General features: G+C 38.6%; 1 protein-coding gene across 2 annotated transcripts in view; it reads right to left on the bottom strand.

Annotated features, from left to right (window-relative positions):
• Window positions 1-5,881: 5,881 nt before the first annotated feature.
• TBC1D2B (TBC1 domain family member 2B) overlaps window positions 5,882-22,949 on the bottom strand; it is a 34,982-nt gene continuing 17,914 nt past the window's right edge. Inside the window, exons 5-13 of one of the 2 annotated variants that reach the window (XM_063346571.1) lie at window positions 21,811-22,037; window positions 19,299-19,691; window positions 17,810-17,920; window positions 15,791-15,984; window positions 14,771-15,265; window positions 12,779-12,896; window positions 11,865-12,050; window positions 10,999-11,120; window positions 5,882-8,048 (exon numbers count right to left, since the gene is read on the bottom strand). In XM_063346571.1, the coding sequence (XP_063202641.1) occupies window positions 7,853-8,048; window positions 10,999-11,120; window positions 11,865-12,050; window positions 12,779-12,896; window positions 14,771-15,265; window positions 15,791-15,984; window positions 17,810-17,920; window positions 19,299-19,691; window positions 21,811-22,037 (2,042 nt within the window). In that variant the 3' untranslated portion in view covers window positions 5,882-7,852. Of the gene's footprint in view, window positions 8,049-10,998; window positions 11,121-11,864; window positions 12,051-12,254; window positions 12,369-12,778; window positions 12,897-14,770; window positions 15,266-15,790; window positions 15,985-17,809; window positions 17,921-19,298; window positions 19,692-21,810; window positions 22,038-22,949 lie in introns of those variants that run through there. The other variant, XM_063346572.1, reaches the window with a different exon arrangement.

Genomic DNA, 22,949 nt, shown 5'->3' with positions numbered 1-22,949 from the left:
GCGGGACCAACGCGGAGAACCGCGCTCCACCTCGGCCTTGCGCCCGGCTCCGCAGCCCCCAGCTCCGGCCCGGGTGAAGGGCACCCAGGAAGGTAACCCCAGCGGGGTTCCTTCTCCAGCCAGGGCAGAGTCAATCACCCGGGCATCGCCCCCGAGCCCTGTCAGGTCCTCTTCTCCTGGTTAGCAACTGGTCCAAAGTTTAGTGAAATAGCTCATATTGTCCCAGTTTTCCACCAGCAATCCAATACAACAATACAAACTCCTTATTTATTCCAGAAATCAACAGGTCCCAGCATCTCAAAACCAAACACGGTCCTCGCTTGTTTATTCAGTTGTGCTCCATTTCATTGGTGGTCAAGCTGAGTTACTCTGCAACGAGAACAGAAAGTTTAATCCAGTCAAAGGTAATGGCTGCCTGATGTGGCATCAAATTTTGATATGAACATGCTGCCCCTGGGCAGCCCGGAGGGCAAGCAACCCTAAGAGAAGGGACAGCCCCACATGAACACATCTGAGATGTTCCAAAGCCTTCTGGACCATCGCAGCTCTCTGAGGCTGATTAGATAATACCTCAGACGTAGGACCCAATTTCTTCTGCTTTAGGAGGTTCAGGATATACGAAAACAATACCAAGGAAACAAGGCTGGGGAGGTGAATTAATTAGAAAGACACTTAATTTGCATAAGCCTTGTTCTATATCCTATACAAGCCTTAAATACAAGCCTGTATTGTTTATTCTGTGGTCTGAAACTCAAACATTACCCATTGAAATTCCCCGCTGTTTCGAGAAACCACTGTGACAGAATGAACAGCACATGTTTCCAGTCCTCACTGTGGATCTCAAAATGCATTAACATGCACTACTATAACAAACATTTGCCATACTGATTTCCAAGTTGCCCTAGACCAAACGTTGGCTACCAACAACGACATCCTTCATCTGTTTACTCTCCTATCCTGAAGACATTCCCAAAACCTGTAAAACTAGACTTTCTCCCTCTTAATTTGGCAGACTGTAATTGCAATAAATACTGTTTGGTCTCCTTAAATTTCTTCTGGGCAAGTTAATATCCAACATTTGTTAATGAGGAATGATGTGGGATCATCCACACCTTCAAAATCAAATATAAAAGCCAGGCTGCCTTCACTTTCAGTTCTGTATGTGGTTAAGATAACGCAAAGCTATGGCAAATTATCATACATAAATAGGCAGGCAGTTTCCATTGCAATAAGCTGCAAAGACAGATGAACTCAAAAGTAATTTTATACTAGGCAAGTGCCTAAAGGCAGTGTTTTTTATTATCATAGTTAAAAAGAAACTTGGCTTCAGCCCTGTTCCAAGGGAAGAGGACTGAACTGTGACCCTGCTCACCCACCCCGGGTGCGGTGTCCACAGCCCAGGAGTTCCACCCTGCCCTCCCAATTCCGAAAGGAAAGTGGCTGCATCTGATATTACACAGGGTGGAGGACAGGGAATGCGAGCAATAGTAAAGGTTTCAAAGGGCAGTGGAAGAACTCAGAACCATTTGAAAGGAAAATAAAGATGTTTCATTCCTCGCCTTTAGTTCTACAGCATGACATGATCACACGAAAGTCACAGCAATCCTCTTAGAGGAAAGGGCACACAAGGAAGGCCACCTCCTTCGTTTGCTCCTAGCTGCAAGGAAGGGGAAAAAACAGCATGGTTTGCCCTGAGAGGCCACAACCGCTTTTCAAATCAGGACAAGCTTTCCCTAGGCCCTGAATAACCCCAATTTGAATTTAGTATCTGCTGGCCAGCCCTGCAAGGTCCCCAAGAAGAGCAAGTGTAGATTGAATCTCATCCCTGATGCCACATCCATAGGGCTTGCAAGCCAAAATACAGGTTCTGCATGGTTCTTTAGTTGTTCTCCCTTAAAACACTAACTCAAATTTCTTTGTAACATCTTTGGCAATCAGGGCAAAAGCCTTTAGGTGCAGCACAGGACAAAGCTTGAGTAGCATTTGAAGCAGGCAGCACAAGCAAACACCGCAGCGTCTGCTAGCCATGCATTTACCAGTCTGCTTTAGGAAGTGGTAAAGAAGGAAGCCCATACTATGTGTTCTGAAGGGGGAGTCCCAGGCTTAAATACCAGAAAAATACCACCTGCATTAATAAAAACAGGTAAATAGTTTATTTCATAGTTTAATCGCCAATCACAATGCCTGAAGACACAACTGAGTCAGTTCACCAGCTCAAAGCCGAAGACTTAGAGGCAGCTTACTGCAAAAATGTAACTGTTTTGTACACACAAAAGGTACACCTCTTTTGAAACACATAGGCAGGATGCAGTCACTCAAGGCCAGGAGTATATTAATTAAGGCAAAAGTCATCATAATTAAGGCCAAAAGTCATCTTAATTTCCCAGGTATATTCTAGTGTTGAATGTTTTAATTATTTAATTTACAACACCCCAGACTAATTTAGGGTAGAGAATAGATAGTTTTCTTATTAAATAACTATTTAGTTTTTTAATATCACATTCAGTATATAGTCCTGAGTTTTGCTTTCTATCTAATCATCTGAAAAGCTAGCATTGAAGCTGGCTATAACTGTAAAGCATGGCTTCTACAGCATAGTATCATGATGAAAACACCACTCTGCTAACTTCCTTGTGGTTGAACCTTTTACCTTCTTTTCCAGGGGGAAACTTCCAAAGCAGAGCACACCCTTCCTTTGCATTATCTGAGTGAATGTACTTCATGTGTGGGAATTCTTAAAGCTTCTGCACTACATGGATTCCGCTTCCAGCAAGGTCAAGGAGCTGCAGATAAGGAAGCTATGTTTAGCACTTCTGAAAATCCCACGGAATGAACACCTGATATACTGGAATACCAGCAGACTGCAGCATGTTCTCTGCATCTCTGAGGCAGCAGAACAGAGTGAGACTCTGCAGGTATTTGGTCTCAGTTCAGAGTAGGCCAGCTGCTTTTATCACAGAATCACACACACACACCTTCCTCAGTTAATGCGTTTCTTAGGAATAAGGTATTTAACAACGTAATCCAGCCATATGCATCAGCCACACTCGCATCCGTGTTGCAATTCCACCAAGAACAGATGTCTCAGGCTCAGTCCCAAGGAGAAAACGGGACCCTCAGCTGTTCTTTAACAGGCCCCAGCAGCTGCTGGGGCAACACAACCTACTCAAGCTAAATATGCCAAGTGTCCAAGTGAGGACATTGCTCCCTATGTACTCTCTTCCCAGAATTTTCTGTTTATTCCTTTGAATTGAATTTTCAGTGTACAGCACAGGAGGTCCTTAGGCCACAGTCATGTTCTGCCTCAATTGCTGCTCTCTATCCCATTTTGCAACCCCTTTGAGCATATTTCCAACCATGCCAATATCTACTCTCAAGAGCTTGCCATCCTGTGGCAGAGCCAGAGGACAAGAACTGCGCACTACTCACCTCTACTATGAAAGATCTGCTTGGACACGCAATTAAAGTGATTTTTTCCCAACTCTTATTTTTCCTCCCTTTACAAACATGTAGCTGTTAAGTTTTCTATCTGAAGTAGCTGAGGTACTTGATAGCCGCTTTAAGGGAATCAAGGTAAAATCAAAATGCAAAAATTGTATCTGACAGACATTGAGATTTCCAAATTCATTCAGTACTGTCTTAAATTTTCACAGCATCTGCAATTATGCACTTGGCTACCAAAGGCTTTAGCAGAACATGAGTGCCCAAGCCTACTAAAGAGGCATTTGGTGTCAGGAGATACCATACAAACACATAGGTTTCTTAGGAAGCCCATTCCCTGTGAACGCTCATGCAAATTTAATCTCCCCTCCCCTTCCCTCCTCTCCCAGGAAACCAAGGACACCAATCGTGAATTTACCCAGTCAGCATCACCTGCAACATCTCTAAAAGTTCACATCTTCATGCTTCAAAGCCAAATTTGCATATATGTTCCTCTATAGAGGCTCTCAAATCACATTATCAGATGAACACACCAGCTTTACTACTGTTTGGTTCTGATGACACCTGCAGTTATTTCCATCTGTTATCACAAAAAAAAAAAGAACCAGAGCATGCTGTAAAGTAATAAACAATTTATATTTTATTTACATCCATCTTTATGAAAATAACATCATTTATGTTTTGTGATTCAAATTTCTTGTACCGCATATTGCTGATTCCTGTCATGGCACTTAGGGGAACATTCACTTAAACAGCTACACAATTTCATGAAATTGATTAATTTTCCATTTCCCAGTTAAGCATGACTGAACATACAACTCTGTCAAATTTAAGACCATTCACTCATTCCTGATGTCTTATGGAAGAAAAAAAAAATCTTTCCCTTTCTGCTGAAATATCTTACCATGTTTACAAAGACTGAGAGGAAAGAGAGAATCTCACAGAAGACATCTAAAGGGCAACAAAAAAAAAATCCTTTTTATTGATTACATAGTTGGTTAAAAAAAAAAACAAAAAACAAACCACCACCAAACAGTCTGATAACACTGGATGATAACACTACCTGTACACACGTACAGGTAAAGCTGAAATACTGTGCAGTTTTAAAATAGCTAGAGGTGTAGTGCACCAATTTTTTGCCTATTTAATAGAAGATAATAGAACATTTTAAACAAGTAACCAGAAGTTTCAATGGAAAGCCACGCATACATGTATGAAGATGGAGGGATATATTATGCAAGATGCAACTTAGTGGTTTGTTTTACATCACATATACTGGGAACCATACATAAGGAATTCTTTGCACATACGTGCATGACCTTGAAGTTAAAAAATAGTCTTAGTGGTCTTTATTTGGATTAGCAAGTTAATTTCCTACTAAGTGTCTGGCAGGAATATTAAATCCTCATGCACTGTTTCAGAAGTTTACCCCTAAATACAAACACTTGGTATCTATGCAGTTCAGCTTTTGCAGGCCACTGAGGCACACTGTATTTTGGCTTGATTTCATCGGGTTTAATACTGCCTGTGTATCTTGCATGTCCCCAACTAGTTACTGCTCTTCAAAGTTACCAGATTAAGTACCACTAGAAAACTAACAGTCGCCCAAAGACATTTACAGCAGCAAGGCAAGCTTCCCCTGATGTTGCTTCCTGCTATATGCATCTCATTTTTGTTCTATGTAGACTTCTAGTGGCCAGAGGTGAGATGCCTCTGCAATTTTTTTGACCTTTTCACTAAGGCATCAGTAACAATGCTTAATAAAACAAAGCCAACAGCTTGCTGGGAACTTAAGTATAACAGCATCAACTCATTTCATATTTGCAAGCTAACAAAATACCCAGAGACAAATGATTTCCATAAGCTTCCTAACATTAATGTATTAGATTCACGCAGTGGCATAAGAAACAGGGCTACATAGTTTTACCATACAATTAGGTAACAACTTACATAATGAAACACAACAACACACACACACACACACACACACAAATTGAACCATCAGCACAACTGTAAAAAAGAAATGGTCCTGTAACATTGCAGGTCATGTTTTGGCCGCTAGAGAACTTCCTGAACAGTTGCCCTAAAGTTAGTTTTATCTTCACAATCAGAAGACTTCAATGAAATCAGTTTGAAAACATCTCCTAAAGTCCTAGGACTAGTTCAGAGTGAAGACTCAAAACCCAGGAATAACAGACTTGTGGGAATAGAGTAGGTACATACTTCTAAATTCTTCACCTTAACATTTCAACTGTTGCCACTGGAAGGAAGATCTTCGGCTTAGAAAGATTTCATTTTACACTTGAAAACAAGATTACAACAAAAGAAGAAGCGGACATTACAGATTGATTTAGAGACCAGCTCTTTCTAAATCAAGACAGCATAACCAGAAAATTAGAAAACCTGGTCCCGTTTTTAGACTCTAACACTGATGTGTAAGTAAAAAAAAAAATACAGTACATGCAATAATATGAAAAACCTGCCTAATAAACTCAAGTACATGACCAAGAGTAACTAGGGAATAAAAAAACCCCCAAACTGCTGCTTACAACAGACAAGGTAGGGGACATTTAAGAAGACACTAACAGAACAAACCAAGATGATCATACCATGTGTCCCTCATGGGCAAGGATTTGTTGTCTAATTAAAAATTATATGTCATATACGAAGAAGCACACATTTTCTATCAAAAGTAGTCCTGTAAGTTACAATGTTCACCACTGATTAAATATTTCCCTTCCAGATAAATTGACTGATAATACACTTATTCAGAGAAGGCTACAAATACATTTTAAAAAAAAAAAAAAAAAAGTGCTGTGAAACAGAAGTAGGATTTCTCCCTGTACATGCTTAAGTTTTCTAAAACAATTACATGAGTATACCTGATAAAGAAGTCCTACTTTTTCTCAGAAAAAAAAAAAAACAGAAAGAAAATACACAAAGTAGAAGCTCAATGCACATGACAACTCCCGACCAAGTTTTTTGCCAATTAACCACTTCTCCAGAGCTGAGTGATTTGCTGCCTAGTATCTGAATGCTGGTTTTATCGTGACACATCCAGACACAACATTTAAGTCAATCCAACATTCTGAAGATCCGACAGCTCAAGAAAGAACACTGCAAAAGTCCAGAGAATAGCCTTCCTCATCCTCAGAACCGTTTGAGTATTCCTAGTAATCAAATGAGAAAGAACGGGCTCCAGTCACACTTCCATAGTCAGAAACACCACAGCCAAACACCCCACGTTTCCTTACAGCCATCTTGTAGGATGTGCATGCAACACTCGGAGCAAAGCTGAGCACATCAAGAGAATCTTGCATTTTTCTGCTGGAAAAGGATCTTGAATTCTGGCGTGCACACTGTGATCTTTAGGCCCCTTTGATTGATTGATAAATATCCGGTTTAGGAATCCTATCACTACTGCTATTGTACAATAGTTATACATTCATGCAAAAAGAATGCTATGTTTCTTCTTAAAGATCAAGACTTCATCTTATTGTAAGCCCTAAATAGGAACAAGCATTAAAATAATAATAATTAAAAAATGCCTTCAAAAGATACACAACTAATTACATACTAAAACATGGTACTCCTGTGGCATTCTTCTTCCATAATAGCTGGTTTTTGGTTGTGGCTTTTTAGAGACATTGCAATCAAAAAAGTGAACAGAAATAAAAGTGACTAAACAGAATTTGACCTATAAACCCCTTTGCATTAACAAAACTCTTTATCAACACAGCTGCCCAGAAAAGCATAAGTGATGTTTGATATTACTGTTTCAGTATACACTGAACATTTAGTGACAAATAGGTACTTATTTTACCTTTATTTTAAGTACATATATTCAAGTGTTCTGTCTGATGATTCCTTTCATGTCACTTCAGAAAAAGACAAAGGAATGTAAAAGTTCTTCCCGTGCTTCATCCCATACTTTCTAGTTTGTGACCTGGAGAATGGCTAGTTTATTCAAGAACAACATGATGAAAGCTATTTATTGGAACCAAAAAATGTGATGTCCTCCCACACTGAACCTGCACTACAAAAAAACATGATTACATCAAAAAATGCGGAATGGCAATGAATGTGGTAAACAGAGTATGGACTTTTCTTACTCCTGTTTCACATACAGGCACTAACAGCGCACTGCAGGAAACCAACTGGCAATTCAGCTGTTTGACTAAACTGAGACAGAAAGTAAGTGCTCTACATACAATTCCACAAACATAAATGTAAACAGAAGTGTTTGGCCTCCATACAAAGCAGTATTTCTGAAAGTGCTGGGGTTTGGAAATCTGTCCTGCATATTTCCAAAAGCAACTCATTTACATTCTGTTTGACAGGATTAATAAAGTGTTTTGGAGGTTAACTCACTTTGGTCACAATCCCAAAGAAAAGTTTATGTTGAGTAGTTTCAACTATCCTCCTCATCATCACTAATAAGGTCTCTTTTTTCTACACACGTGTCTCGTTCACGCAGGAAATCCTCACGAATGGCTTCTAGTTCAGTTAGTTCAAGACGCACTTTCTCCAGGTGATAGGTCCTCCGGTTCCTGATCTGACGTAATGGAAAAGGATTCAGGTCCCCGAAAGCAATACCAGTCAGTTTCCTGTAAGATTACACAACATTAGAAGACAAGCATTCACATCTGGTGGTTTTTTAAATCAGTTTTGAACTTCATCCATATCAATATTTAGTATAGGGCTGCTATCTCTGGTCTCCTTCACATACCTGACAGGTCTCAGATGTCATCAGTATTGCAAGAAAGGCCTATAAAGCACTCAGTTCCAAAGTTATTTCAAGTAATAAAGTGTTACCAAATGCTCAACAGTTCACAAAGCCACCTGCAAACTCTAAATAACACTATAGCAATTACAGCCTTGACAACACGGAACAGAAGATGCAAGCTTGGCTAATCAGAGCTTCATTGGCTAGACTGAATGCTTGGTACATCCAGTTCTCTGATTATAGATTGGAGAACTTCCTTCACGTAACTCACTGAAGCTGGTTATCCAAGATAATGAAGTGGTGTAAGAGACCACATAAAGCCTAGGATAATACAAATACAAACAAGGATAATACAAAACATGTATCATCCAAACTTTATAATACAGTGAGAAAGCTCAGGGATTCTGCTGGCTGAAGCACAGAGATCTCTGAGCCGGTGTCAACTCAAGCTTGTCAGATCACACAGCAGAGCACCACAAAAGTATCCATCACCATCATACTATCATTCAGTCACAGCAAAACTAGTAACTGATCTGTCTAATCAGTCCAAAGACAGAGTTAACTACACTGTTACTGTTGATCTATACCTTAAAAACATCTAATTATTTACTAAGTGAAAAAGGGGAACTGAAATTTAACTTATTCTAGTTTAATTATCAGATAAAACCAAATATTAAGAAAATTTATTTGGACAGTTTATTTAAGGCTAAGGTCTCCCTAGGTCTGTATTTTTGAGTGAACAAGAACAATTTTCTACTACTTATAAGCAGAATGTATTCCAACAGCTTCTCTACCTGTGTACAACATGCTATGGAACACAACTTCCAACTGTAGAAAAAAACAACTAACTATGACATCCTCTAACCTGGAGTATAATTACACATATGTCTGTAGAGACTTTTCTCCACTAGAGAGCTTACACTTCGAAAATCTGTGGACAATAATTTTCTAACCCATTCAGGATGTGCATGTATTCTACAAAAATAATCTTTCTGCGTTTTTCCTCTACAACAAGATGATTTTTTTCGTCCATATCAGGAAAGACATCATTCTACATCCTTTTGTATTGTTTTAAATTTTTATGCTGTAAAACTAGTACAAAAAACATAAAATAAGACACCAGGTGGTTTGAGTGATACCCTATCAGTTCTCACATGCGAAATTTATATCCCCTAGGTGGCACTACACCACTACTTTGACTGTGACTGAAAATCCTAAAAAACCCAGATATTTACAGACCACCACAGGATATATTTGTATTGTAAATATCTTTGACACACTGAATTCTGTCCTCACCCAAACTGACCTCACCGTCTCCCAAAGACAGCCGACTAGCTCATTTTGTTAATATCAAAATGAGATCTCTTCCAGCAATATTAGAATTCTCTAAAATAGGTTATTTCAGCACCAGAAAGTTTAGGCAGGAGAGCCAAGACATCATTTCTGTTACATAATTGGAAGAGGAAGGGAAAGACAAATCTGCAGCTCTGATTAAATATCAAAAAGATTTCATTTTTAAGTTGTTTTGGTTGTTTTTTTTTTTTTTTTTTCTTCCTCCCACCCCCCTTCTCTTTTGCAGTCTTTAGTTTCTGGCAATACTGCTGTGGTGCTACCTGTACTACACATTACACATTTGGTGATAAGCTATAAAATAGCCTATTTATCAATTATAAAATATCCATTCGTTTTATTCATTGTTTTCTGTTCAAAATATGTGCATCCTCTTCCCAAAATCAAGTACATACTTCTCATCAGCTCCAGATTTGGAATCAGAGTCAGCATTTATTTTGGTCACAAACAGCTGAGTACAACAACTGTCCAGCATTTTTCAAATCAAAGGAGGGAATGCTAAAATACAAAGCACCACGCAACTCCCCCTCAAGAGTTTTTGGAGAGATTTCAGCAGAGGAAGCAACGTTTGTTATCAAGACTTTTACCATTTAAATCTGTTGCAGAACATTCTCTCTGTATCAGTCCCAGCAATCCTTTTTAAGCACAGAGTAATATTATTCAGTTTTAACTTCTCTCCAGTCAAAACTGAAACACAGGAAGTAAAAATAACGAATAGCTCTTGCAGTAGGAGCCGAAGTACAAGCCTAAATTCATGCAGAATTTATTACGGTAAAACCAAACACCTCCAATTGCATTATATGATTTTGTACTAAATTCAAAATCAGCGAGTTATAATATCTGCGCAAAACATTTTCAGATGTTCAACCAATCCCAATATGGCTTTTCTTTAAGATTAATCTGCTGCTCTACAGTCTTGGAACTAGGAACCTAAAAACATTAGACCCTGATTTACAAACTGTAATTCCTATGTAAGGACTGAAAACAGATGAGTATCTAATTTGTATTTATTCTCTGCTTCAAAGTATGTGTTAATATCAGCTGGAGTTACGTGGCATTAGCCTATGCATTAATGATGCATAAGAGATCTAAACCTAGTGGGTCATAGCTCACGCTTTTAATATTTGTGCCAGGATATGTTTGTATTTATCATTAAACATTTTACAACATAAGTTGTATCCGCAATGCGGGGTGAGACTTCACCTATGATCCAAATTTTTAAGTGTCACTACCACAATACAACTGCTAAACAAACACAACCAACCTGGCAAAGTAATCTCACACATACCTAAAATTTTAAAATTATGCATTTATCACTTGTGCTTTTGTCTCTGCTAGATAAACTACTCATCAGAAATCTCAGTAGTTAGTTTCATCTCTAGTTGCTTTGCATCTAAATTAAGATCTAGATAAAACCACAACAGCTTTCTTTCATGCTCTGCTAAAAGCCTTGCAATTACACACAAGTTTGAGATACCCACCTGGCATCAAGTATAGTGCGTGTGAAATATCGAAGGTACTTGAAAATGGACATCGAATCTTGCAGTTTTAAGATTTCCTCTTCTTTGTATTTAAAAAGTGCCAGGGCAAATCGGAATATTACCTGATGAAAATACATACAGTGTTTGGTTCTTTATAAGAACAGAATACACTGATTCTCATTATCTATTATAAACTCAAAGTGTTACTCTTCCTGCAGGCTGCATTTCAGCTCCCTCACCACACCTCCCTCTATCTCCCTTCCCTGCCTTGTCCCCCATTTCCAAAAGCTGCCAAAACCAGCATGAAACACATGAAACTCCCACCCCTTAATTTATGAGGTAGGAGCCCAGATAGTCATTGTTTTGTCAGTTGCACTTTAAATGTTTGCAGGAATAAAACAAACAGTTACTGCAGAGACAAGCATTAGCGCTCGGTTACAGCTTATTTTTACACCTTTCCAATACTTCTTACTTCTGCCTCCTTCACTTAAGCTTTCTTCTTTATAAAAGTAGCTTTCATTTGGACATGATTACTTACATGATTGACAGTTGCATTTAGGAGTGAACAGTAGTGTCTATAGCTTTATTTTTCAAAGGTAAAAAAAAATAAATGGTGGCTGGTGAAAGTAAAATACTTGGCGTTTAGAACTCTTCCATATTAACTCAAGCTTTTAACTTGCAGAACACAGACAAAATGGAAAATGTTTTGACTGGTAATTTATACACATTCCCTCCCCTTTTTCCTACCAGCGATTTTAATTGACAGGGTTCTTGTGAAACAACCTTCCTCCACCCTGCACTCAATAACACCACAGTATTTTGTTACCAGGTTACAATTAAAAAAAAACTCAGCTCATTCAGTTCACCTTTGGTCCCTCATATAGGAAGGAGTCCCAGATTTTAAAAAGGATGTCGCTAACCACACTGTCCACAAATACCACGAGAAACCAGTTGAAAGTTATAAGAGTGTAGTCAACTTTGTATTGCTCAAAATGAGCATGCAGTCGTGGAAGCTTCTCACTCATTAAATCCTTGAATACTCGCTGATCAACCTAGAGAGATGACAAATAGGACATTATTGCTCCAATGCTTTCCAACATACGTATGGTACAAAGCAGGGCTATTGCCAATCCGTAAGTGCGAGTTTTTCAAGAGTTAACCAGGAAATCCAGGACTGCCTAGTTAACACTTTAAGATAGATCCACCCAAAACATCCGTGGCCACCCCAATGCACACCACCCTTGCTGACACCACCTTTTGCTTCTCAGTCCACCTCCAGTCTCAGAGGGCTCCTCACATGCAGATGTTGTGTTCCTACTACAGGTCATTCATGCTGCACTGGTGCAGCGGGGAACAAGCTGGGGAAAGACCTGGAGAGGAGGCAGCATGTACCAGAGCATCACTTGGAAGCAGGAGTGCTACAGCGTATACTGCCTGCAGTAGTGCAAAATGCATTCTCACCCCCACTCTCCCAGAGAGCCCATAAACCACACACCGCCCAACCCATAATTTTGAAGAAATAAATGATAAATCAGTTTGATCCATGTTGTAAAGCTAATAACCAGAAGAGGGGTTAAGGACTGGAGCTCCAAGCAGGTCACTGGACAGTTATTTCAGTCTTATACTCAAGAGTCCTTGTCCAATCAAGGGCCCCGGTGCCTGGAACTCACCTCTGGCTATCCACCACATCCCACGAAAAGGCCTATCAGACAGTTTTAGAGGAAAATTTTTGACTGGCTGTAATTTACAGGACCAGGATTTATTTTGGCAGAGCACATACCTGAGATCCTAACAGCGTCTTAGTATAATAGTCACGAGGCATGAAAACTTCCACTATTGTTACTAGACACCAAAAGGCATCTTCCTGTTCCAAGTACAGAAGTGCAATTGCTACCAATCTGAAAATTTGGAGAAAAATATTATTATAGTATCACAAAATATATTAATAACAATTTACAATAAAGCCTTTGTTACTGTCCAGCAGAGATAAATGTATTAACAGGAGAGCACTGAACAGCAAAGCTGTTAATGAAGTTTAAGATGGGGCAATGAGATGCCTTCTCAGCCACGCCAAGTATTTTCATGCAGTTAAATAAGAAAACAGTGATTTGCTAGAAGCCATTTTTCCAGGAACTAAGGCAAAATAATTAGAAGCTTCCAAGTCTTAATTTACTACTCTGATTCCCAGACTTTTGTCTTTCTTTATTGAAGAGGAGAAAGAACAGATGGTTCTTACATTTCATGCAGAACTGTTCTAAATTTAGAAAAATCCTTTTCTAGGAAGTTTACTTTATATCCATTAAGATAAATGGAAGTTAACACTTTTGTCTTTATCTACTATTGCCTTTTAAGGAAAAGAAAAAGCCCTAAAATTTTTGAAAGACTAAACTTGTTCTAAGAATTTCTTAAAGTAGAGAAGGAAAAAAAAAGAAAAAGATTAAATGGCAGCATTCCTGCTTTTCCTGTCCCCAATGAGTATTATGAAGAAAAAAAAAAAAAAAAAATCAGAGAACAACTTCATGTTGCTGATAGTTGTTTGAATATGAATGGTTATCTCCAATATTATATCTCCAATATCTCAAATATATTTCTCCACGTAAACTTGCTTTATTTCTGTACACAAAAGGAGCTGTAACAACACGAGCTGCTTCTGATGTTAATGGCTTAATGAGATGACCACAATTTAAAAGCTTAGGAGGACTAAAGCAAGGAATAAATATTTTATTTGCTTTTAACTTCGGCAAGTATACCCAAATGCAGAATTCTTCACAGTAAAAATAAAAAATAAAATGCCCAGGAGAAAAAAAGGTTGCACAGAAAGCTGACATTTAGCAAAAGCATTTCTAACACCTTCTGGTCACTGGAGACATGTTGCTGCAACAGCTCTGTTCTTCAGACATGTCTTGTGACATGCCAGTGACAATACTAATACTAAAAATGTATGATTTATCTACAGAACGTAACCACTACTAATGAATACTCCCAAAAAGAATACTTATTACTACATTAATCATTAACTCTACTACTGCTACCACCACCACCTCACTGCCCCTACTATATTATTCACTGCCTCTATTCTGTTGCTTCTTCAGTGCAGTTTCAAATGACGAAACTGCTCTTGTTCAAAAGTCTTCTACCCCATTCTAGTACATAAATTAGTGCACAAATGGACATCTATAGTATTATATCATGGGGTGTTCGACTAACATACCTACTTCCAATAACACCTTCTTGTACTACAGATGTACCAAAACTATTTTGACAAAGACCAATTGCAATGACTTAAAATTTTTCTTAGCCTTGTAACTTGAGAATCATCCTTAAATAGATTACTGCAATTCTGACTGAAGACATCCTGAGGGAAATGCTGAAATTTGTGGCCTTAGCAGTACAAAAAGCTTTCAAGCTCTTATTTCTGCTTGTTTGAAAAAAAAAAAAAAACCCTACCAAATTCTTGCACACAAAAGCAAGAAGATCCCCTACAACTGACACAAATAAAGACAATGTAAAGCTACATTTAAGTAGGCCACTTATGCGAGTTAATTCCACTTCTTTTGCCAAGCTGATTTTACAAGTCTCATGATCCAAGTCTTCTGAGTTTTTTTATTATTTTAAGAAGTGATAGTAATTTGTTTATTAAAACATTATAAATAACGAACATACAAGCCACAAGGCAAATTGCTGTCCAAAAGCATGTTGCTATAAGTGTGATTTGAAAGGCTCATTAAGTGTTTTGCTCCATAGTTATAACTCAAGATTTGCAAAATCTTACCTGTTGAGCCCTTGGCAATATCCTATGTCAGGATTTCTCCACGAAAATGCCAGCAGCACATTTCGCAGCTTCTGGATCCCTTCGGATGTTGGAGAGGAATAATGTTTGTTGTTTGGCAAAGTTCTCAAAAGATCCAACTCAATTTGTTTGGATGCAGGATTTTGTTTTTCCAGAGCATTCTGAAGCAAGGTTTGGAAGTACCCAGGAACAGTGCTGTCCTTGAATTTTTTAACATGGAGATTGACACACCATTTCCACATCTTGGAACGATGTTCATGTGGAATTCCCGATCGAATAAGATTCTTTAGTTCTACACAGCGCATCATCTCTCTATTCATTGTGCTTGCAAGATAGTTTTCCCATTTTACGCCTGTGGAGATCTCTCGATTTTCACTGAGAGAAAGCGATCTCAGGTCCAAAGCTCGTGATTTTGCTACTAGTTTCTCCTCATCATCATCCTCTGGGACTGTCTGAAAGCCATATATATCATATTCACTGAAATGGAGAGGAAACCAGAAAAAAGGCTTTTAAAAATGTTTTCAGTAGCCCTGAAACTCTCAAGTTCCCACCCTAAAGTTACTTCAAATATCCCACAAGCTACTCCCCATAGCTTCCAAGTTTTAACAATTATTATTTAAACATTTTCCTAAATTATATCCTTTATTTAATAATTAGTTTTACAATCCCATATACAAAAGATTTTGTTCCCATATTCCAATATATATTACTACACAGATTAAGCAATGTATTTAAGAACATGGTCAAGTTCAAATGCACCTCTCTCTCCTGTGGCTCACCTTCAGCAGCTAGATGGCAACATTCGAGTTTAAGGATCTCAAATAAAACAATAAGTGTATTTACATAGCCAAAAGGATTTCATGATGATACTGTTATTCATGAAGGGAAATACATTAAAATCCCCACATCCACCAAAGATGTCCTTACTGTCTGCTTTCCGGTGTTAGAATCGGGCCCGCTGACCAAGATCCACACACATTTATTTTAATAGGACTAAATTACCTCACCAGGTGCGGTTTGAAAAATGCTTGTTCTGGTTGTTCACTAGTTTCTGCTTTCAAGGCATCTTCCAGTAACTGTGTGATGACCTCACGAGCAGGACTCTGCTCCTCAGAACAAACAGGAGTTTTCATTTCTTGAAGCAAGATCAAGTATTTACTTTCTATCTGACAGAGTTTGGCTTCCAAGCTAATATACTACAGAAAACAATATATAATATCATAAGTCTCCAGAAAATTACTTTGTACTACACTTCTTTTAAAAATCTGGTTCAATATTATTCTATTAGTTTATGTTGCTTAGAAACCTGTAAGTCAAGAACAGTCAGCTTTACTTTCCCATTTTTATAGCACCAGAAAACATAAAGCAACACTTATGTTATATGCATTTTATTGCATTACTGTAAAATTCTGTATATAAAATACTTGGGGAAAAAAAGATACTTGTGGCTTTTTACAGAAAGTCTTTTCAGGAAGAATAGCAGACCAGAGACTTTCTACCACATATATTTTCACATGCGGGAAATCTGAGAAAGCTTTAATTATCATTACATTGTATGAAGGACAACTCAACCGTTTTGTGCTTTTGAAGTAGCAGATTTAGTCTGTGCACGTTTGAACAAAAAGAACTTAAATGGAATTTTAAAGACATGAGTTGGGTAATAACATGTAGGAACTGTAAACATGCACCTCTGTGCCAAAAATACAACATTTAGGCTTGGCCCCTGTGTGCATCGTTTCCAAAAACACAAAAGCAAACCCTACCAAACCACAGCTACCTGTATCTTGCCTTAGCTACAGATATGAGGAAAGGCTGAAAGAGCTGGGACTCTTTAGCCTGGAGAAGAGAAGGTTGAGGGGGGACCTGATTAATGTTTACAAGTATCTAAAGGGTGGGTTTAAGGAGGACGGAGCCAGGCTCTTTTCAATGGTTCCCAGTGACAGGACAAGGGGCAATGGGCACAAGTTGGAACATAGGAAGTTCCGTTCAAATACACGGAAAAACTTCTTTACAGTGAGGGTGACAGAGCACTGGAACAGGCTGCCCAGGGAGGTTGTGGAGTCCCCTTCTCTGGAGATTTTCAAGACTTGCCTGGATGCAGCCCTGAGGTATGTGCTTTAGGCAATCCTGCTCTAGCAGGGGAGTTGAACTAGATGATCTCTAGAGGTCCCTTCCAACTCTGAAGATTCCGTGATTCCGTGATATGTGCATGTTTTCCTAGCCCCAAGCAATGGAAATCTTCCTTATTTACCCACAACTTAGAATCACAGAATAGCTTGGGTTGGAAGGGACCTTTAAAGGTCATCTAGTGCACACACACACCCACCATGAGCAGGGACATCTTCAACTTGATCAGGCTGCTCAGAGCCCCATCCAACCTGACCTGGAATGTTTCCAGGGATGGGGCATCCACGACCTCTCTGGGCAACCTGGGCCAGTGTCTCACCACTCTCATAAAAAAATTCTTCCTTATATCTAGTCTAAATCTACCCTCTTTTTAGTTTAAAACCATTACGCCTTGTCCTATCACACTTCTCTATGCTCAAATTCATCTATACAGAAACGCATTGCCACAGTTACATTCACCACAGTTCCTTTGTGTAGTCATCCTTTGTGCTCAGAAGGTGAAAGCTCTACTCAGTAATATACCAAACGTTTATGTATCTTGTCTTTTGCGTACTTCAAGAAAATCATTACACCCTTGATTTTGAGGAAACAATGTTTTCAAAAAAAATATACATGCCTGTGTTCATAAGTTATGAAAAAGTTCCACTGGTTAACATGATTTTTAAAGTCAATTACTTCTTTCCAAAATCCTTTCAGAAAGATTAGTTTGTAAGAACTGGCTTTGGGGGGGATTTTTTAGTTTTGTTTTTTTTTCTTTTTTAAGATACCACATTTAATACATTTAAGTCATTCCATTTCCGTTCCACGGCTACATTCCCCGAGTAGATTTACAACTGAAATTTTGAAAACTACTTTGGACACTGCAAAAATGAGAACATGCTGTGTTATTCTGACCTTTGCCTGCCATTCTCTCTCTCTTGCTTCTGCATTTCTTCGTAGAGCAGAAAGTTCCAAAATCTCCTTATTTAAAAATTTATTCTGGGTCTTATAACCCTGAAGATTGTCCTGTTGATAAAAAAAAGCAAACTGGATTTTTAATAAATATATCTTACAACAGCAAACACCTACCAGAGAAAGTATACTTATCATTAAAAATATCAGTATCAAATCAAATATTATTTTTAGTCGTCACGTCCGTCAAACACACACACCAGGTACGAGCGGGGTGGTGTCACAGGGAGGTGCTGTGCCTCACTTGCATCCCTTCCAGTGCTGCACGCCCAGCAGAAAGCAGCTGGTGGCCGGGTGCTGTCATGAGGCAGGCCCAGCCCTGCCAGGCTGCACACCGGGGAGAGGGACAGAAACGCCGCACGCTGAACACACCAGAGAGACCATGGCGCTGTGCATCAGCCAGAAGTACTTGCCATGCAATGCAAGAAGTGGAGGCAAATGCACCTTGGGTTTTGGTTACCCTCACCAGTCCTTGTTTAAAGTACAAGTTTGATGTCTCCCTCCATACAAAAATATAAATCCTTAGTGATAAGCTTCCTTGCCTAATCCACTCGGCTCCAGGCTACAAATATCACCTCTGCAACCTGAGGTGTGGGATGAGGGCATGTTGGCACCCTCCCAACAATTACAATACTCCCACACTCCACAGCATCTACAAGCTTTGGTCTGCTTTCTGCCAAGACTTCTAGTTTCAGTTTTATTTTCTAACACTTCCCAGGCTCACATTTAGGAAAGAAAATTATGAACATTTATACATATTTTAAATTACTGACTTGTACTCCAAATCCCTTGGAATGTTAATCAGTTTGGAATACAACATTTACATGATCTGGAATACAATCAATTTGGAATACAACAAGAAAGCATGTTTAGAGCAAAGTGGATAACTTCAGCAACTCCATTAAGAGCTTGCAACACATTGACTGAGGTGGGTTAGAGGAAAAAAAAAAAAAGCATTGATAAGATCTGGAGCAGCATTAGAAAGACAGGTTCTTGCACTCCTCCTTTTTTCTCCTCCAACCACTCCCTTGCCATTCCACATGCTCTTTGTCACCTCACTTTAGATATTCAAAAAAATTAAAAAAAAAAAAGCAAGCTTTCTGGCTGTTTTCTTCCACGCTTATGTCTTCCTCTTACCCTTACTTTTTCCTGTTCCTTTGATTACTTCTCACATCACTCCACACCAATGATTAAATTACTGAAAGTATGGGACACTGTACTATGGATGTACAGACAAGCTCAAGGTATAAAGTCCTGTTTAGATTGCCATATACCAGTTCAAAGTGTAGATTCCAAGCAGAGAAAGCCTCAGTTGATGAGTATCTTGGAGAACTGCTGTAGTGATCTGCTCACAGAGTACAGCAGACTAGAAAGTAGTTTTTATAGGGAGCAGAGATTCCCCCATCCACCAAGACAGAGACATTACTCTTACTTTTAGTCTGTCCAGTTCCTGTAGTTCCTTATTCGTACAGGTGACCACGGAAGAATTTACTCCTCCACTTTGAGAGGATGTATTGCCCTCACATTCACTGAGTTGACGAGAGAGTTTCATGATCACTTCATCTTTAGCTTGAATAGTTTCCATCAACATACCCAGCTGCTCATTGAGTTCTCCAACTTTACATTTCAGATTCTTTACTTCCTGCTGGAGACTATCTTTTTCCAGATTTAACTTTTCAAGCTGGTTGTTGAGACCCAAAATCTGGTCATCTTTTTGGTGCAACAGCTCTAATTTGTCTTTGGGAACCCCCTCACAAAGACGGCTTGCAAAATATTTATCATATTGGGAAGATCGGACTGTTTGCTGCAGAAGTCGCACAAGTTCCTGAGAATTAAAAAAAAAAAAAAAAATTATTGTAGTGAAGTTTTAAGTTTCAAAGTTTTATAACTTAGAAATCTAACATCAAGCAAAAGAAAGCTTTGGAATGGGTTGGCATCATCAGCTTATAAAAGACTTCACAGTGGTGTTTTAAGGAAAAAAGGAAACACTTTGACATTTCTAGCGGGCTAACACCTTACAATGACTGGCCTATATGGATGGCTAAGTATCTTTCCCTGAGCTTAGGATCCTGTCTAGAAAGGCTACAATGGTTTTGGGAAGAGTAGTTGACAGCTGCAGCCCAGCAGTTACTTGGAAGCTAAAAAAGGCTTGCTTGTACGAAGCCCTGCGGTAAACAGCTAAATAGGAAGAGAGCTTAAGCCAAAAAAACTGAGGTGAACATTACAGAATGGAAAAGGGAAAGATAACTAATTGCTCTCTTTCCTAAATGATGCAGAGAAAATAAAAGAAGGAAAAAAAAAATACATGCTGCTTTGTTGAAATGGAAGCCTTTGGAGGGCTGTTTAGAAAATCTTGCCACAGAATCAGCCAAGTAATTACCTGACTCACCACAGGGCACAAACAGAGTTCTGTGGTCTTTGCAAAAAAAGCAGCATCGAAGGCGCTGAACTGGAACATTTTTGTTGTTTTGAAAACACATCTATCTAACAATTCTACCATTTTCATCTTCTATTCCCTCACACTAAAAAATGGACAAGTGTCTTTGCTCACAGGATTGCACAGATCCTGGACAATTACAGCATTTATCCACTTCCATGAAAGACAGATGGGTTTTGCTTGGGGAATCACGGGTACGCGTGCATTAAGAGAAGCTGATGTTTAAGGCAGTTACACTGAAAGTAAGACCCTACTTGATTCCTTGCTGGAATGAGATCCTACTATGGCCTCCACGAAGCGAAGGCTGTTACATGCAAATAAGTCAAAGTGAAATTTTTAAGAAAAGAAATACTGTAAAAGGAGTTTGCCCTAGCTACTAACAGAAGCTCTCCGAAAGCTGAACTATAAAAAAAAAAAAAAACCAAACAAACAAAAAAACAACAGAAACCAACTAACTAAACAAGCCAAAACACAAAAGCAAAAAACACACAAACACACACAGGAACATATTCCAGATGAACAATAAACACTAGGAAAACAAGAACAGACTGCTCACTTACAAATCTCACTAATCCGGATTATTACCTTTGCTGTTTCCCATGTTTAGTTAATAGTTTAACACTGGGGAACTGTGGGAAGGTAAATTTAACCCTAGAAGCATTTGCAATACTTACCAATGAAACTGGGATTTTTAGGTTTGTTTTTTTTATATTTTTTTGAAATAGTTCTCTGACACTAACTAAGAGTACAAGGACAGAAATAGGAATTTGTTTTATGGAATTCCTGAGAACTTGAGTGTTCAAGAATATATCTGGAAATTTACAAAGACTTGCAAAACCATAAAGATACACCTAGAATAAGCCACTGATTTTGAGAAATTCTTTTAGACAAAACCAATGTACTTAATAAATCTGAGCTATAAGGACATACAAGCAAGAACACTGTATAAGGGCAATACTACATACATAGATCTATGGTCAGGCCTACCATTTACAAAACTCTTTGTGATGATGCAGTTAATAAAAAAGAAAAAAAAAAAAAGAGAGGGAGGGAAGGGGTGGCAGAAGAGAAAGAAATAGAGAGATCAGTCCCCATTCCCCCACTATCTCCTCCAGAATTAAAAGAAGGAAACACCAAACTAAATAAAAAATTACTTGAAAGGAGAAGTTCCTCAGGATTACATGTACTAATGGTGACAGAAGCTGTGATAATCTGCCAGGATCCTGGCAGAAACTGAGAGAGCTAGCCTCAGATAATAAGATAGATATACACACCAAGTTAATGAACACTGTGCAAATGGAAGTTTCGTTCAGGGATCTAATCTTCACCCCATGTAAAATTCTGTCCTCCTTGTTTCAAGACTTCTTGTAAACAAAGGTTCATTTAGCAGCATTATTTTATGGCAAACAGCCAGCTTTTAATGCAGATAGATCGCCATGAAGGGTAAACTCACAATCACCTGCCAGATCTGTTTGCTTTTGCGCACTTTGCCTGAAGGCTTCATTACCTTTTGGCTCAAAAGATCTTTCTTTAGCTTTTCCAACTCTTCTTGCTGGCTTTGATACTTCAGTTGCAGTTCAGAGACTAGTTTGTTGCCATTACCAGAATACCACTCGGTTGGAGAAGATTCACTGCTGTTCCGGTTTTTGCTTGATCCAATCATGTCTTTTAACGGGCGCCTTGTTTTGTGTGGAATGCGGCCAAAATCGAATGGAAAAGCTGAACTAGTCAGTCCTGCATAAAACAATTTCTTCTAGTTCAGTTCACTTAGTAAAAAGGTGTTTCAAAGCATTCAGATTTCCTTTTAAAAATATGGTCATTAAAATTAGACTCTACGCAGCATTTAAACAGCCCTATACAATAGCGTTAACAGGCTTTATTTTCCAAGTGGCTTGCTTTGGTGGGAAAAGTATATAGCTCAAAGTCTTCTCCCCTCCCAGATAAAAGATCTAGCTCATAAATTAACACTTGTGAAATAAGACATGAAGAGAACTTTATAATTCATTACAGAAAATAAAAGGTACCCTAACCATGGCAAAGCAAACTTTGCTTCAAATAATGAATAGCTCATAACTGATCATAGTAAAACCATCACTGATGTCACAGCACACTCTTCTTTTAAGAGGCATTTAGTGTAAGGTTTCACCTCCATTTATGTAACTGCAGGAGTATTCTTAGAGAGAAGGATGTTTTCTAACAGATTAAATCACTTAAACGTCTGCAAAAGTGCTTTTAAGGAGTTGTAAAAGTGTCTTCACAAGGTTATTCCAGACACTGGTCAAATATGAGACCTGGTTACAATGCATAGATGAGCTGTCACTGCATAAGTATCCCTACTTTTTTCCCCCCATTTCAGAAGCAAGCCCATATAACATCTATATACATACTTCAGAGTCTAAAGGCAACTCTGCTTCAATGGGTGACGCTCAACTGAGTCATCATAAGCCTCAACATTTCCCTTCATCCTGTAACTTTGCAGCTCAAGTGACAAAACTAGACGGGGGACCTAAACCAGTGGATAAGAAGGGTTCATACTTATTCTATTTTATCTGAATGGGAGGCGGCTCCCAATTTATAAGGAAGTAATTTTTTTTAAATAATTTAGAGAGATATACTAAAGAAGGTAAGGCAGATGGTCCTCTTCCT

The sequence above is a fragment of the Chroicocephalus ridibundus genome, chromosome 9, assembly GCF_963924245.1.
Source record: "Chroicocephalus ridibundus chromosome 9, bChrRid1.1, whole genome shotgun sequence".
Taxonomy (NCBI): Eukaryota; Metazoa; Chordata; class Aves; order Charadriiformes; family Laridae; genus Chroicocephalus; species Chroicocephalus ridibundus.
The sequence above is the reverse complement of the archived record's forward strand: the minus strand, read 5'-3'. Positions and strand labels throughout refer to the sequence as shown.